This window comes from Catharus ustulatus, chromosome W (genome assembly GCF_009819885.2).
Source record: "Catharus ustulatus isolate bCatUst1 chromosome W, bCatUst1.pri.v2, whole genome shotgun sequence".
Classification (NCBI taxonomy): Eukaryota; Metazoa; Chordata; class Aves; order Passeriformes; family Turdidae; genus Catharus; species Catharus ustulatus.
In genome coordinates this window covers 2451982-2468098 of record NC_046261.2, presented here as the reverse complement: position 1 = coordinate 2468098, position 16117 = coordinate 2451982, and the positions used below count along the sequence as shown (strand labels likewise).

The window sequence follows — 16117 nt, the reverse complement described above, 5'->3', positions numbered from 1 at the left end:
CAAGTTGTTACCAAATCTTGATATCTCCTCCCAGTGCAAGCATTACTGGTTTTGTTACTGCCATTAGGAAAAGTTGTGCAATACAAAATCTCAACAGTGTTTTAAGTGGTCAGTCTTTTTTTTTTTTTCTCTCCTTCCTTTAATGAGCCACCCATCTTTTAGAGTACTTCCTCAGGAGTTTTCTGTGAAATGGTTAAGGTACAGTGCTTAGTGCTTTTCTAATGCTTCACCTTCATTCGGTTGTCATCCTTCTGATTTAAATACAGAGAAAAGTTGTTTTAAGTTTCCCTGGTTGTACAGGTATATGGTATGGACAGACAAAAGAGTTGATGTTCTTGGTTGTCCCTTATTCTTTCACTGTTGCCACACAGCCTGTTATTGAGGAAGCATACTATGAGGCAGCTTTATTTCCTACCTCATTAAAGAGGTGAGGCCATAATTAATAGTGTGGGCTGCAAAACATTGCCTTTCTCCCCTCCCCCAAAACCTCAACCCAACAGAAGTGTGTCTGCTAAAGGGCATTTTCCTCTTAGATATTTTGCTTCCTAATGGTCTAGTGCAAAGTAAACATAACTTGCTTGTAGCTAAGCTGCCAAAGAAGAGGGGTGACTGACATCTGTTAACCAGCCCACTTTAAAACCTTGCCTTTTTTTTTGAGGTTTAGGTTAAACAGATGGCTATACTGTCTCATGAGTCAGTCTCTTAAGCTGTCCTCTCTCCACAGTCAGAGCTGAAGAGAATGGAGTGGACAACAATCAAGGAGACAGGCCTTCAGACCGTGGGAAACGTAGCCATGGGAGAGGTGAGATGGTAGTATTGGTGCAGAACTGGCACCAATGATTTCATATCCTGAAATTGAACTCTGCCATTTATTTCTTTACACACTTCTTTTTAAGCATTTGTTGGTTATCCTTTGATTCCATAAGTATTTAATCCACCTTTAGTTTAGGTATATTCCTCTCCTTTGCCCCTTGTTATGTCTTGGTCTCAGAACAGTTTAAAAGAATTGACACCAATGACTTCTATAGTAATTTCCTGTGTAGCAGGCTTGCGTGCTCTGGCTATGGAGAGTTGTTTTCCCAGATTGACTCATGTCAGCCTTTTGAGAATGGGAGTATGCTGGGCTCTGCAGGATGTACCTCGGCAGCAGGAGAGCACAAGATTCCATCTGTATGGCTCCCAGGGAAGGATTTGATGTGTACTTGTGTTGTTTCTTTGGGGTAGATCTGGTTGTCAGGCTTGCTTTCTGTTTTTGGTAGCCAATCAGAGAAAGTACAAACCACCTTAGAGGCTTTTTGGTAAGAGAAGGAATTCAGCATAAAGGACTTGATGAGAAGAACTGTGAAAAAAGAATACTTAGGTACAACAATCTTATCCTGTAGAAGAGATAGGAAAGGTGTTGATAATGGATTTGATGTGGAATCAAGGGATGTGTAGTTGGTGTGATTTTCATGGGTTGCAGTGGAAAGAGGCTTGTTTCTTCTAAGAGCAGGAGGAATGGAAATTAGTAAGTTCGGTACAGTGCAGATTGTGTGAAGAAGAGGGTATTAAATTACAGTAATTTCACGTGTATAAGGTGCACCCTTTTGACTAAAATTTTGGTCCGAACCTGGAAGTGCACCTTATACCCCAGAGTGCCTTCTATATGGTCAAAGTTCGGAAATTTACCAACCCGGAAGTGCGAGCCCGCAGCAGCCCCGAGCCGAGCTGAGCCCGACCAACCAAAAGCGGCAGCGCCAAGCGGTGGTGGCGCCCAGCCCCGCCAAGCGGCAGTGCCGAGCTGGGCTGCCCAGCCCCAGTGGCAGCCCCAAGCAGGGCTGAGTCCGCGGCAGCCCCGAGCGGGGCCGAGCCTGCCCAGCCCCGAACCGAGCCAGTAAACCCCGCGATTGCGCGATTCCGTTACTAATTCGTTACTTTGTTGTGCGTGGATCCTCGCTGCAAAAAAAAGTGTGCCTTATACGCCGTTGCGCCTTATATATGGACAAAGTTTGGAAATTTGCCGACACCCGGAAGTGCGGCTCATTCTCCGGTGCGCCTTATACTCGTGAAATTACTGTACTTAAATTGATAAAGTGCATAGCAGAGCTAATGTACTTAAGTAATATCTGATTGGCAAAAAATTCTGCCTTCAAAAGGCTCTCTTCTTTGGAATATTCAGTAATGAGGCATTCAAAGACAGGCACATCTAACTTCATTGTCTCCAGATCTGCATCTTGAAGGAATGGAAACATGCGAAGACATGTAGCTTCCAAAGGATAGCAAAAATGACTCAGTTGTACCTGTGAATCAGCAAATACCAAATGGTGTGTGTAGAGAGATAGCCTTGCAGGGGAGGTTGTGGTATAGTTCACAGCTACAGTTTTTTTGTATGTTAGCACTCTTAATAGATGGAATGTAAGTATTTCAGTTAATTGTTTTATAAAATAATCCTTTATACTCAAACTGTAATATGAAGGTAGTAGTTTTTAAAATTGTTGGGTGAAACTTAAAGGTTAACTTAAAATGCAGTGTTTTTTCTTTGCAACCTTATGAACAATACACTGCTTTTGTTGTCAAGACTGTAGCTCTCTAGATGCATATCATGTCTTAAGCCAAAACACTGACCTATATGACTGAAGAAATAGGAACAACTTCAACCAATTTTCATTCATTGGCTTAGTGTACAAAGTATTACTGTATCTCTCTACCAAGTATTTTAGACTGCATTCATGTGAGAAAAGTGTCTTAATGAAATGTTTTCAACTGTCTGGGATAAACTGGTTGACTTCAGTGTTACTATATTACAAGCATGTATATTCTGTGGCAGGAAATGCCTAGTTAAATTTTAATGCAAACCTCTAGTGGTTTTTGGCCAGGACAGTTATTTTTTTCACAGTAGCCATGAGGGAGAAGAACCTGGAGCCGTCTGGGCATGCCTAGGTTGTTATTCTATACTACTCACATCACTGCCAGGGGATGGAAATAAGGGATTCTCACTTCTGGGAGGGGGGCACGGTTTATGGTTGGGAAGAAAAAGAGGGGCACATGGAGTGTCCACCCACCATTTTGTTCATTGTCTTGGGAGTTATGTAATGTGGGGATTTTTTGGTTTTTTTGCATGCAAATCACCCTCTTTTTGTACACTTTTGTTAGTAGTATTGTTGTTGTTACTGTTCATTTTCTTATCTCATTGCTTTTTCCAGTAAATAGTTTTTATCTCAACCTGTAATCTCTGACATTCTTATCTCCCACTGAAGAGGAGGAGCAAGGGGCAGAATGGGACACACTCTAAATTAAGGAGTGCTGCTCCTAAACCAGCCTTTAATTGGCACACAGTGTGAGGCATGAAGGGTTGAGATAACAGACTTGCCCAGAGTTGGTGGGAAGCAATTTTGATCTAAGAATTTGTTGTATTATGTATGGAGCCACTGGGCTCAATGTTGCTTGTTCTGTTCACATGGTTGTGGTACCTAATCCTGTATGTGTTTCTGTATATGCACTACGTGCCCATCACAGTACTCTTTTTCAGAGCAGGGATAGGGATCAGGATTGCTTTGTTGCTATACTGTGTGATATCAGTTTATGATATGATAACATCACGGGCAATGAGGGTCATTAGGGATGTGTCTTCAGTCCTGCTCTCCTGCCATGGCCTTGGGTGCTACCTCTGGAAATTCATTAATAATCTTACTCAACCTGTAGGGGAAACAGGGAAGGATGATTTTCACCAACTTTTTACCCTCTTTTCCTCCTTCAGGCCTGTTACATCAGCTTTTGAGAATTTTGAATTTCCTTTGGATGTTAAGGAAAGCCTCTTCTTGTTGCTAAGTCTTCCAGGTCTCCTCGGTGCAGTCTGCACCATGTTCAGAATCAAGAAAGAGATCTCTAGGGAGGTTATTCAGAGATCTGCCACAAGGGTGGATGGATAGTCATGAGTGGCATGGAATGTGGGAGAAAATGTGCCAGTTTTGGGGGAAATTCTCTTCTCCAATGGTTTGGAAGTTCACCCCTGAACAAGTATAGGACCTTGTTAAAGTGACAGAATATTTGCAAGGACAATGCTGTGACTGATCCACAGAGGAGCAACTTGTTCCAGTGTGCTTTATCCTGGCTAGTATTTATTGGACACTGCTGGTCACTACACAGCACCCTCAGGGGGAGGAGGAGGAAAGCAGAGCAATTGACACTGTGGCCACTCAAACTACAGTTGAACCAGAGGAACAACCCATGCTGGTAGCAGTCATACCTATACAGAAAAAGAAATCCAATAGCAAATAATTTTGCTTAGTGAGGGTTGAAGATGAAGCAGGGCCCTCAGAACAGAAGGAAGAGGCAGGGCCAGAGATAATCACCCGATCTCTATCAGATTTCATCTGCCAGTTGGGTGAGCCCATGGTGACCTGGCTGCTCTGATGCTGGGTGTGGTGGCCCATGGTATGAAACTAGATGGCAGCCAAGCAACTGGGATCCCTGTCCAAGGATATGTGCATTGGCCAGAAAATTAGGAAGAAGACAAACTCTCAGCCTCTAGAGGTGACTCCTGTCAAGAGGGAGGGAAAGATGTTCTCTCAAAAATGTTCTAATAGTGCACTCAAGCAAGTGAAATGCCATGGAGCAAGGTATCCAGTACCTGAGAGAATTAACTGTGCTGGAGTTACTCTATGGGGATTCAAATAATGAGCAGTCTCCTGTAGATCCAGATGAGGTCCAGTGTACACAATATATGTGGCAGAAGTGCCTATGGAGTATGCTGTCATTGTATGCCAACTCACTGGCAGTGATGTCAAGGAAAGAAGAAGAATGAACAGTGCTTCAGGTGACCACCCGACTCTGGCAATAGATGTGGTCAAGAAAATAGCAACTATGTCCCCACCAACTAGCAAGAAGGACACACAAGCTTTCCTAGGCACTGTGGGTTTTTGGACGATGCATATTCCAGATTACAGTCAGATTGTAAACCCTCTCTATCATGTGTTATGGAAAAAAAAAGAGTTTCAAGTGGGGTTGTCTTGGTTTAATAGACAGGTGTCTGCTAAGGAAGGCAGGAACCTCCCTTGGAATGGAAAATATGACCCCCTTCCCTCCAAATTATTATAACTTTGAAATTATGGGGCTTTCAAGCAAAGATATGGGAAAAGGAATAACAGTTATTTACTAGAATATATATATATATACCAAGGCAAACAAACAACAACAGCAGCAACAACAAACAAACAAAAAAAAATCTAGAAAGCCAATAACACCCTTCTCTTGGCCGTCAATACTTTCCCCTTTTGTGAAGTTATGATCACAGCTGGCAGGGATGTTATTACCTCCTGGCCAGGGAGGGCTGGTGCAATGATTCCCCTGGGGCTGCAGAGGGCGCTGTGGCGTGAACACAGCGGCCTCTTTCCACATGGTTAATGGCGGGTCGGACAGCGGGAGAGGGAGAAAAGGGGCTCCCTTAGCAAACTCATGGGGAACAGCCGGTCTCAGTGTCACTCTGGGTGGCGAAATGGACTGTAGCAGGAACCTCAGAGCAGAAGGCTGTAGCAGCATAGGCGAGCACACCTGGAGTGATAAACAAAGTGTAGCAAAAACCCAAAACAACAGCAGAAAACAGTAGGGCTGGGCAGTGGCAGCCGGGCTCCCGCAAGCAGCTGCTGCAAACAGCTGGAAGACACTCCCTCTGGAGAGGGGGAGGGGGTCAGGGTCCCAGGTTTCCCTTGAGGCACCCAAGTAGATGTTGAAGGTCCCTCCCAGTGAGGTCTGCTGTTGAAAAGGCCTGGTTCAATGACTGCTCTTGCGAGCGAAGGCTCACCCACAGTAAAGAGAAGCAGTGAAGGACGAAACTCTTGTAGTGGCAGCGAATCCTCTGGGCAGCAACAGTCTGGCACCAAAACCAGAAACCATCCCCTCTCCGATTCCTAGAGCGAGCGAGGGCTGAGCCCAGCACCTGATCTCTAGCCAAGTCTCTCGGTATCTCTGCACTTCCCAAGAGAAAATCCCCCAGCTACCAAGCTAATTTCCCAGCTAAGAGACTGCAGCCAACTGCACCCCTCCCCCCTCCAGACCACATCTTTTGTCTCTTAAGTATTGTTGTTCTCATCTCTTAGGCAACAAGTGGGAGAAAAATTCCCTGAGAGAAAGGAGTTTTCCTTCTTTTTTTTTTTTTTCTTAACCTCCAACAGGGGTCCTGAACAAGAACAAGCTTTTGAATAACGTAAACAGGAGATAGTTCATGCAGTAGCCCTTGGACCAGTCAGGACAGGACAGGATGTGAAAAATGTGCTCTACACCACAGTGGAGGAGAATGGTCCTTTCTGCAGCCTCTATCAAAAAGTACCTGGGGAGACCCAAGGACAACCCCTGGGATTCTGGAGTCAGGGACACAGAGGATCCAAGGCCTTTTACACCCCAACTGAAAAAGAGATACTGGCAGCTTATGAAGGGGTTCAAGCTGCTTCAGAAGTGGTTCGCACTGAAGCACAGCTCCTCCTAACACCCCAACTGCCAGTTCTGGGCTGGATGTTCAAAGGGAAAATCACTTCTACACATCATGCCACTGATTTCACGTGGAGTAAGTGGGTTGTGTTGATCACACAGCAAGCTCAAAACCCCAGTCACCCAGGGATCTTGGAAGTCATCACAAACTGGCCTGCAGGTGAGAATTTCAGACTACAGTAATTTCACGAATACAAGCCGCAGCAATTTGATAGAAATTTTGGTGGAAACCCGGAAGTGCAACCAATATTCCGGGGCGGCTAATATATGAACAATATTCTAAAAGCTGCCAACACGGAAGTGAGAGCCCGCGGCAGCCCCAAGCCAAGCTGGAGCCCGACCGGCCCCAGCAGAGGTGGGAAAGCCTGGCAGAGGCGGGGCCAGCAGTGCGGGGGGCGGGCGGCTGAGCCTGAGCCAGCAGGGCGGGGCAGGGGGGGCGGCAGAGCCCGGGCCAGCATGGCGGGGGAGCCCGGCAGAACCGGGGCTGGCAGTGCACGGGAGCCAAACTGCATAGGGGAGGATAGCAGAAGCAGGAAACCCGGCGGTGTGGGGCTGCCTGGCGGCGGGGGAGCCCAACAGAAGCAGGGCTGGCAGTGCACGGGAGCCAAACTGCATGGGGGAGGATAGCAGAAGCAGGAAGCCCGGCGGTGCGGGGCTACCCGGCGGCAGGGAGAAGCCTGGTAGAAGCAGGGTTGGCAGTGCATGGGAGCCCAGGAGAACCGGGGCCAGCAGCGTGGGGGAGCCCGGCGGTGCGGCAGCCAACAGTGCCGACCAGGGCGAGCAAACGCGGCAGCGGCAGTGCAGACGGGAGCAGGGAGCCTGGCGGCGGCGGCGGCGGCGGCGGCAGCAGCACCGCCCGACCGGCCCAGCCGAGCTGTAGCACCGAGCCGGGCCATCCACCCCTGTCGGCAACCATGAGCGGGCCGAGCCTGCCTGGCCCCGCCCCGAACCAGTAAAGCCCGCTATGCCGCGATCCTGTTACTAATTGGCAAATTTGTGAAAGCTGTGCACGGATTCTCGCTACGAACGAAAGTGCGGTTAATATTCGGGTGCGGCTTATTTATTGACAAAGACAACAACATTGTCAACGCACCGGAAGTGCGGCTTATACTCCGTGCAGCTTGTATTCGTGAAACTACTGTAATTTCTGAGGATGAAGAAGAAAAGGTAATGTGCTGTGGAGGCCCCACCATATAGTCAGCTACCAGAAAATTAAAAACAATATGATCTCTTTCTTGACGGTTTCTGATGTATCATAGGGATACATCAAACATGGAAAGCTGACTTATGGATTCATACACAGTGAGTTGCAGAAATTATTGAGGACCAACATGGATCAAGTCATGTTGCAGAGCTGAAAGCCGTCCAGCTGACTTTGGATATCACTGAAGGAGAGAAATGGCCAGTGTTCCACCTCCCCACTGACTTGTAGATGGTAGAAAATGCTTTGTGGGGGTGGCTGGACCAATGGAAAAAAGACCACTTGACAGCGCAGAGGGAAAACCATCTGAGTTGCTGAATCGTGGCAAGACATGACTACTCAGGTAGAGGAATTAACTGTAAAAGTACATCATGTAGATGTTCTTCAGTAGTGTGACTCTTGGGTGCATGTGGAAAAATGGTGAGGTAGATCAAGCTGCCAAGATTAGTGTCTCAGGTGGGTCTGGACTGGTGACATAAGGGTGAATTATTTCTGACCCGATGGGCTCATGATGCATCAGATCATCAGGAAAGAGATGCAATATATAGATGGGCTCATTATCAAGGAGTGGACTTAACCATGGACATTATATCCCAGATTATCCATAACTGTGAAACACGTGCTGTTGTCATGCAGACCAAGCGGGTAAAGCCTCTGTGGTGTGGAGGTACAATGGTCAAAATATAAGTATGGGGAGGCCTTGCAGATTGATTACATCACACTGCCACAAACCCACCAAGACCAGCACTGTGTGCTGACAATGGTGGAAACAACCACTGGATGGCTGGAGACATACTCTGTGCCTCATGTCATTGTCTGGAATGCCATCCTGGACCTTGAAAAGCAAGTCCTGTGACCACATGGCACCCCAGAAAGAATTGAGTTGGACACTGGGACTCATTTCAAAAATAGCCTTATAGACACCTGAACTGGAGAGCACAGAATTTAGTGGGTGTATCATATTCCCTATCATGCACCAGCCTCTGTGAAAATTGAAAGGTACAATGGACTGTTAAAAACCACATTTAAAGTAGTGGGGGGAGGGGGGGTGTGTGGGACTTTCAAACATTGGGGTGTACATTTAGCAAAGACCACCTGATTAGTTAACACTAGAGGTTCTACCAGTTGAGCTGACCCTGCCCAATCAAAACTTCCACCTACCATAGAAGGGGATGAAGTCCCTGTGGTGCATGTGAGGAATATGTTAGGGAGAAGTCAGTTTGGATTTGTCCTTCCTCAAGGAAAGGCAAACCCATCTGTGGGATTGGTTTTGCTCAAGGACCTGGGTGCACTTGGTTGGTAATGCAGAAGGATGGGGAAATGTGATGTGTACCTCAAGAGGATTTGATTTTGGGTGAGAACAGTCTGTAATGTTGAATTGTATAATATTGGATACTGAATAATGCTACCACTGTGCTATAACTACCATGGACAGTGAGGATGGACTGCTCCAGATACACTAGTCATGAGCTCCTGATGCAGCAACCAGATGACAGCACACCAACCCTCCTCCCCTGGAAAGCATCTAGGATAGATAGAACCCACAGTCATGAACTAAATGAACTCCACAGACATCTTGGAGGGATGGTCATTGAGAATGGAAATGATACGTATGCTTGTGTATATTTTTATATATACATATGTATATATTTGGAAGGTATAAGATCTGGACATGAGCTAGATGGTATAGAACAAGGGGTGGATAATGTCCTGTTTTTTGGCCAGAACAGACTGAATTTTTATGCAGTAGTTGTGAGGGCATGGATCCTAGACCCTCTGGGTGTTCCTAAGTTTTTATTTTATACCACTCATCTCACTGCCAGGGGGACAGAAGTAAGGAATTCTCACTTCTGAGGAGGAGGGGGATGTTACTTACCATCAGGAAGAAAAAGGTGGCTTGCAGAGGGTCCTCCCACCATTTTGTTCATTTTCTTGGGGTTTTGTGTGGCTCCAGGTCGGTTGGTGAATGTGGGGTTTTTGTATACTTTTGTTATTAGTATTGTTGCTGTTACTGTTTGTTTTCTTATCTCGTTGCTGTTTCCAGTAAGATGTTCTTATCTCAACCCATAATCTCTGCCTCTTATATCTCCCACTGGAGGGGAGAGGGAAGTGAGCATGGTGGTGGTTGTGCAGCACCAAATTAGGGGACGCCGTTTTTAAACCATGACAAAACCCGTGAAATCTGCAGGGAGTTCTATAAAACTGTGTAATTTATTTCTCAGTATTTCAGGGATGGCTGACCTTTGGATTTTAGTATAAATTGTCTTGGGGTGATTTTATGATGATACTTTATTCCCTAATCATCTGCTTTATGCTCAGAAATGTCTGCAGTATCTTTAAGATGAACCAGGGGGTGGGGCTGGAGCCTGGGAGCCCTGGGCATGGGCTCTGTTCAATCTCTCTCTGGTGGTCGGTGGCTACACAGATTGTGACTTCATTGCCTTTCGCTGGATTAATTTTCGTCAACTTAGGCAAGAAGCTTCTGGGTTTTTTAGGGTTTTTTTACCTTTGCCTGACCTGGAGGCTTTTCACTGGCAAATCCTTTCGGCAACTTTTTCTTTTCCTCTGACCCGGGGAGCCTGCAAGGTAACCATGGTCAGTCTGAACCCTGGGAAAGACTGAGCCAGCAAAAGAAGGGACATACAAATCCACCAGTTTTGCCTGTCGTGAGGAGGAAAACGATCACCAGAGGATCAACAGGTTTCCCATCTGCTCTGCTCTAGGCTACTACGTGAACTCCTCTTCCCCTTCCCGGAGACAAAAGGGACCAGTCACCATTTTGTTTTCCAGGCCATGCAGTCAACCTGTGTATTTTTCTTCCCTGGGCATTTGAGGTTTGTTTTATTTGTTCTGCTGTGGGTGGGTAGGTGGATGGTAAGTCTCTGGGAGTTCATATCTAGCATTTATTCAATCCTTTTCTGTGCCTTGCGGGAATTCCCCCCCCCCCCTTTTTTTTTTCCTGTTAATAAACAGTTCTCTCTTTTTTTCACTTTCACCCACTGGTATCAATTTCTCTCATTGGCAGAAGAAAAGGAGGTTATTGAAGCACTTTCCCTTTTAGAGGAAACACTCCTTCCAGAGTATTTTGCCGAAATTTGTCTACAAAACCAAGACAAAATAATAATAAAAATCTTCTCTCATTTCATCTGGTAGTCTTTTCTGTTATGCAGAATTAGGTGCTTCAACTGCAAGTAAATAGGTGGCTAGTAATCACTACAGAACCCTTTTTTATAAATGTTTCATGCAGAGTGTGTGTATGTAGGAATCTAGGCATTGAATAAAAAAATAGGGGTCAGCTAATGTCTTTGCAATGCATTGTCTCTATTTTAAGCTGCCTACTGAGACTGGAGTTATCTTACTGACTGATTTATAGGGGAAGATTTTCTGGGCCATTGTGTTACTTCTTTACTGTAGAACAATATAATTTTAAGAAATTATATTAACTGAAAATAGCAGAAATGGGATTGACACTGAGGTGAAAAGATGATCTTCACTGAGGGGGGAAAACCCTGATACTCAGTATTTTGGGCTCAGCGCTATAGGTACTAGCCTTTTCAGGAGACTGCTTACTGGACTCCCTTGGGAGGCAGTCCTGATGGGCAGAGGAATCTGAGAAGGTTGGACATTCTTCAAGAAGGAATTCTTAAAGGTTCAGGAGCATGCTGTCCCATGTGCTGAAAGATGAGCTGCTGGGGAAGACCATGGGCCTGGCTTAACAGCTTTGGCTGGAAACTGGGGGGAAAAAAGAGTCGATCACTCTTGGAAGAAGGGGCAGGCAACTTGTGAGGACTACAATGATGTAATAATGTTGTTCGGGGAGAAAATTAGAAGGGCCAAAGCCTTAATATGGCTACTGTCATATATGACAATAAAAATATTTCTGTATCAGCAGCAAAAGGAGGGGTAAGGAGAATATCCTTAATTAGGTGTATGAGAAAGCATAGTGACAAAGGATGAGGAAAGTCTGAGGTACTCACTGCCTTCTTTGTTTCAGTCTTTTATAACAAGACTGGTTTGTTCTCTGGGTACCCAGCCCCCTGAGCTGGAAGATGGAGACAGGCAGCAGAATGAAACCCCCACAATCCAAGGGGAAATGGCCAATGACCTGCTTACACCACTTAGACACACTCCAGTCCTTGGGGCTGGATGGGCTCTACCCAAGGGTACTGAGGGAGCTGACAGAAGTGCTCACCAAACTACTTTCAGTCATTTATCAACAGTCCTGCTTTGCCATCTACAGGAAGGGTTGGAATTATTATCTGGGGAACTACAGACCTGTCAGCCTGACCTCGGTGCCAGGGAAGATTATGGAACAGATTATCTTGTGTGCCATCATGTGCCACCTACAGAACAACCAGGGGATCAGGCCCAACCAGCATGAGGTTTAGGAAAGGCAGGCCCTACTTCACCAACCTGATCTCCCATGACAGGACCCCCTGCCTGGTAGATGAGGCAAAGGCTGTGGGTGTTGTCTGCCTGGAGTTTAGTAAACCCTTTGACACTGTCTCCCACAACATTCTCCTGGAGACGCTGGCTGTTCACAGCTTGGCCAGTTGCACTGTTAACTGGGTAGAAAACTGGTTGGATGGCTGAGCTCACACAATGTCAGGGAACAGAGTTAAATCCAGCTAGAAACTGTTCACTAGTGCTGTTCCCCAGGGCTCAGTGTTTAGGCCGGTCCTGTTTAATATCTTTATCCATGATTGGTTGACAGGATCGAGTGTACCCTCAGTAAGTCTGCAGGTGACACCAAGTTGGTTTTGATCTGCTGGAGGATCTAGAGTCTTTACAGAGGGATCAGGACAAGTTGGATCAATGGGCTGAGGCAAATCGTTTGAAGTTATACAAGGCAAAGGGCTAGGTCCTGCACTTGGGTCACATCAACCCCCTGCAGCACTGCAGGCTTGGGGCAGAGTGACTGGAAAGCTGCCCAGCAAAAAAGGACCTGCGGGTTCTGGTTAACAGCTGGCTGAACATGAGCCCAGGTGGCCCAAAAGGCTAATGTCATCTTGGCCTGTATTTGCAATAGTGTGACCAGCAGGACCAGGGCAATGATCATTCCCCTGTACTGGGCGCTGGTGAGGCCACACCTCGAATCCTGTGTTGAATTTTTGGCCCTTCACTACAAGACAGTGGAAGTGTTCAAAAGTCATGTGGATGTGGCACTTGGAGATATTATGTTGGTGCTGGGTCAACAGTTGAACTTAATCTTGGAGGTCTTTTCCAACCTTAATTATTCTGATTCTAAAAATGGTTACTAGAGTACATGCATTATATTATGAAATTGATTTAATGCTTCTAGCTTGATGATAACTAATAAGACAAAATGTTTTGAATTGTAATGCATGTATAATTAATATTAAGATATTATAATATATTGAATGTAACTTCAGTGTTTGTTTTAGTAATATGGAATACCTAAAATATGAATTTTCTATACTTAGCCTCCTTATCACTTTGTAAGGTTTAAACTTATGTCACCTTGGTGTCTGCTGGGAGGATGACTGGCTCTGTATTTCCAAAGCAGAGACCAGGACTGTTTGATTATTGTGTAGTCAGAGATAATCACAATTTAAGGTGTTACCTGCACTTCCAATTTGCATTCCCTTACTGTTCTTATGCCTATTTCTTAACCTTAAAGTGTCTTCACCTAATTAAACCTGTCAGTTTAAAAATATGAATTTCAAAATAAAGCATCTATGATGTAGTGGAAAGATTTAGATTTGCAAGCTCAGAAAACTGGATTTTACAGATTAGGTTATTAAGTTAATGGAGTGCTCCAATCTGAGTTGTGATGCTACACATTTTTCTCATGCTCCCATGCAGTGTGCATTTGTTTTGTGAGAAGAATAATTGTGTATGAGATGAACAATTCTTTCTAAGCATGAATGGTACCAGAGAGAAGTCTTCGTTGAGTAATTATAAGTGTGTTTAACTCACAATGGGCTTTAGTGGAAACAAAATCTCAACACCTTTCTTGGGTTGCAATACAGGATGTGACCAAAAGTATGTATTCTATCACCATCTGTTGAGACCAGGTGGGGCACTGATCCTTATCTCTGTGGGACATATTAGCAGATAATGGGCCATCCTTTAAAACCAGGTGGGGCAGTCATCTTTATCCTTTCACAATCCATCTTTCCTCCAGGGAAGTATCTTCTGCTAATGACCCATTGAGTCCCACTGTATGACTGATAAAATTACATCATCCCATTGGGAGATGCTCCAGCCAGGGGGAGGAGCCAAGCCTTTCCTACCAAGACAAAAACTAAGGTTTGGAACACCAAGATAGCCCTTTTTTCCACTGGATTCCAGAGGAAAACTGGACCTTTACACATCATCACTGGACCTTTGGAGGGAAACTGCACCCTTCTACAGGACCACTGCTTCAACTGAACCACATCTGTCACTCCAGGAGGACTGCAGCCACCATTTAATTGGACTGCTACCAACACCCTGGCTGATGGGGTGTCAGGTTGTATTCTGACTCTGTCAGTGTTTTGGGTTTGTTCTTTGTAATACTGTATTTCTATTTTAGTTTTCCTAGTAAAGAACTGTTATTCCTATTTCCCATATCTTTGCCTGAGAGCCCCTTAATTTCAAAATTCTAATAATTTGGAGGGAGGGGGTTTACATTCTCCATTTCAAAGAGAGTCTTCTGCCTTTCTTAGCAGACACCTGTCCTCCAAACCAGGACAGATTTTGACACCCAACGTGGGGCTCAAGGGCATTGAGTGATAAAAGGAATAACAGTTCTTGAGTAACCTAATTATTGTGTGCTGGATATAGAAACCTTGTTGAGTGGCACCATGTGGTCTAGCTTACCCTGGTTTGTCTGCCACATGGTTGTGGCTATATTTCTCCCATTTGTAGGCCCTTATCTAAACATGGGCCCTATAACTAAGGCTACTGTGACTGTTATCCAGTTTGCTTTATGGGTTAATAAGGTGAGGAATTAATGGATTTTTACCTTCCTTTGGAAGGCAGGTACATGGATTCCAGGCTATCACACACTAACTGTATGTTTTTTGGGGTTACTTTAACAGTGCTACCTACTGTGAGAGAATGACATCAGGAAAAATTTTCTCCCAACCCTTCACCCAGTTTTTTGGGTCTACCCCACCAGGTTCTGAAGGGTTCAAATCAAATGTTCAAATGCTAATATCATACAGTGTCTGGTGTTACTGATAGGCTTGTTCTATTTAGCATTCAGAGATAAGGGGACATTGGCTTGGATAACCACTCTGATACCTACCGAAGGAAACCGGGATGCTGCCCCAGAGCCTGACCCTGCCCCACAGCCCACCTCAGAAAGGAAACACCCAGAGTGGGTGGGTGTGAGCTACCTGTCTTTGGCAATTATCTGCTACCAGGACTTGAGAGCACTGATTATTTATTAGTTAGCATCTCACAGCAGCCCACACAGCCGAAGGAAAGAGACCAGGGCATGAAGAACAGTTCCACAAAGATCTTTATTTCTCCCATGAAGGTAGTCATGCAAGAATCCCGATAGACAAAGGGCTAACAGGCATATTTATAGATTTTGAGAGGATCATGATTATAACCAATAGAAAGTCACATAGAAAACTAACATCCAATCCATTCCGAAGTCCTGTGAGTGAACTAACCAATTACAAAAGCTAAATTCCGACCAATTATCTTCTAGAACGTTAACCAGGGGTCTAACATTTTTATAGCATTAGTCATTCTAAGTAACTAGGATACCTTATCTTTCACAGAAAGTGCCAGGGGCCCCGCACCAAGGCCCCTACTATTCTCTACAGGTGAGGCCTCCTTATTCTCTACAGGTGGGGGTTCTAGTGAAAGAGATACGTGAGATGAGCCAGATGCTGAAGGAATACCTTTTCCCAGCTGGTGAGAAACCCTCCCCCTGCCCTAAAAAGGGAGAGTCTGATGGTGCTGCAGTGGAACCCACAAACGTTACATCTGTTCACGTTCCAACTGAACCGCAAGGGCACTCAGAGACAGCAGCAGTTGCCCCTGTGGAAACTAAAAAGTCAAAGATGAAAACAAAGCGCATAGATAATAAGGATAAGAAAGGAGGGCCCTCACAACCAGCAGGGGAACCAGAGGTTGAGATTATCACCGAGTCCCTGTTGTATGAAAGTCTACGTAATCTGTGAAAAGACATTGTAAATACGGGGCCGTGAGGCTTTTACAATTTGGTTACTTCGGGTCTGGGACTTTATGGGTACAGTTGTGCAACTGAGTGGTACTGAGGCAAGGAATTTGGGACCTTTGACCCAGGACTCAGGTGTAGATCAGGTACTCGTAAGGGAGCCAGGCCCCCTTCCCCTCTGGGAGTGGCTTTTAATGAGTATAAGAGAGAGGTTTGTCCACAGAGAGAGAATGCAGGAGTACCATAATAGAATGTGCTGGAAGACCCTTGAGGAAGGGATCCAACAACTGAGAGAAGTTGAAGTATTGGAGGTA

The 16117-nt window shown here is 45.4% G+C and overlaps 1 protein-coding gene across 5 annotated transcripts in view; it reads left to right on the top strand.

The window, feature by feature from the left end:
- The window catches only part of LOC117005092 (ubiquitin-associated protein 2-like), a 222010-nt gene that overhangs the window by 49634 nt on the left and 156259 nt on the right, over positions 1-16117 (top strand). For all 5 annotated transcript variants that reach the window (XM_033076365.1, XM_033076364.1, XM_033076363.1 and 2 more), the window contains exon 6: positions 725-802. In XM_033076365.1, the coding sequence (XP_032932256.1) occupies positions 725-802 (78 nt within the window). The remainder of the gene's footprint in view (positions 1-724; positions 803-16117) is intronic.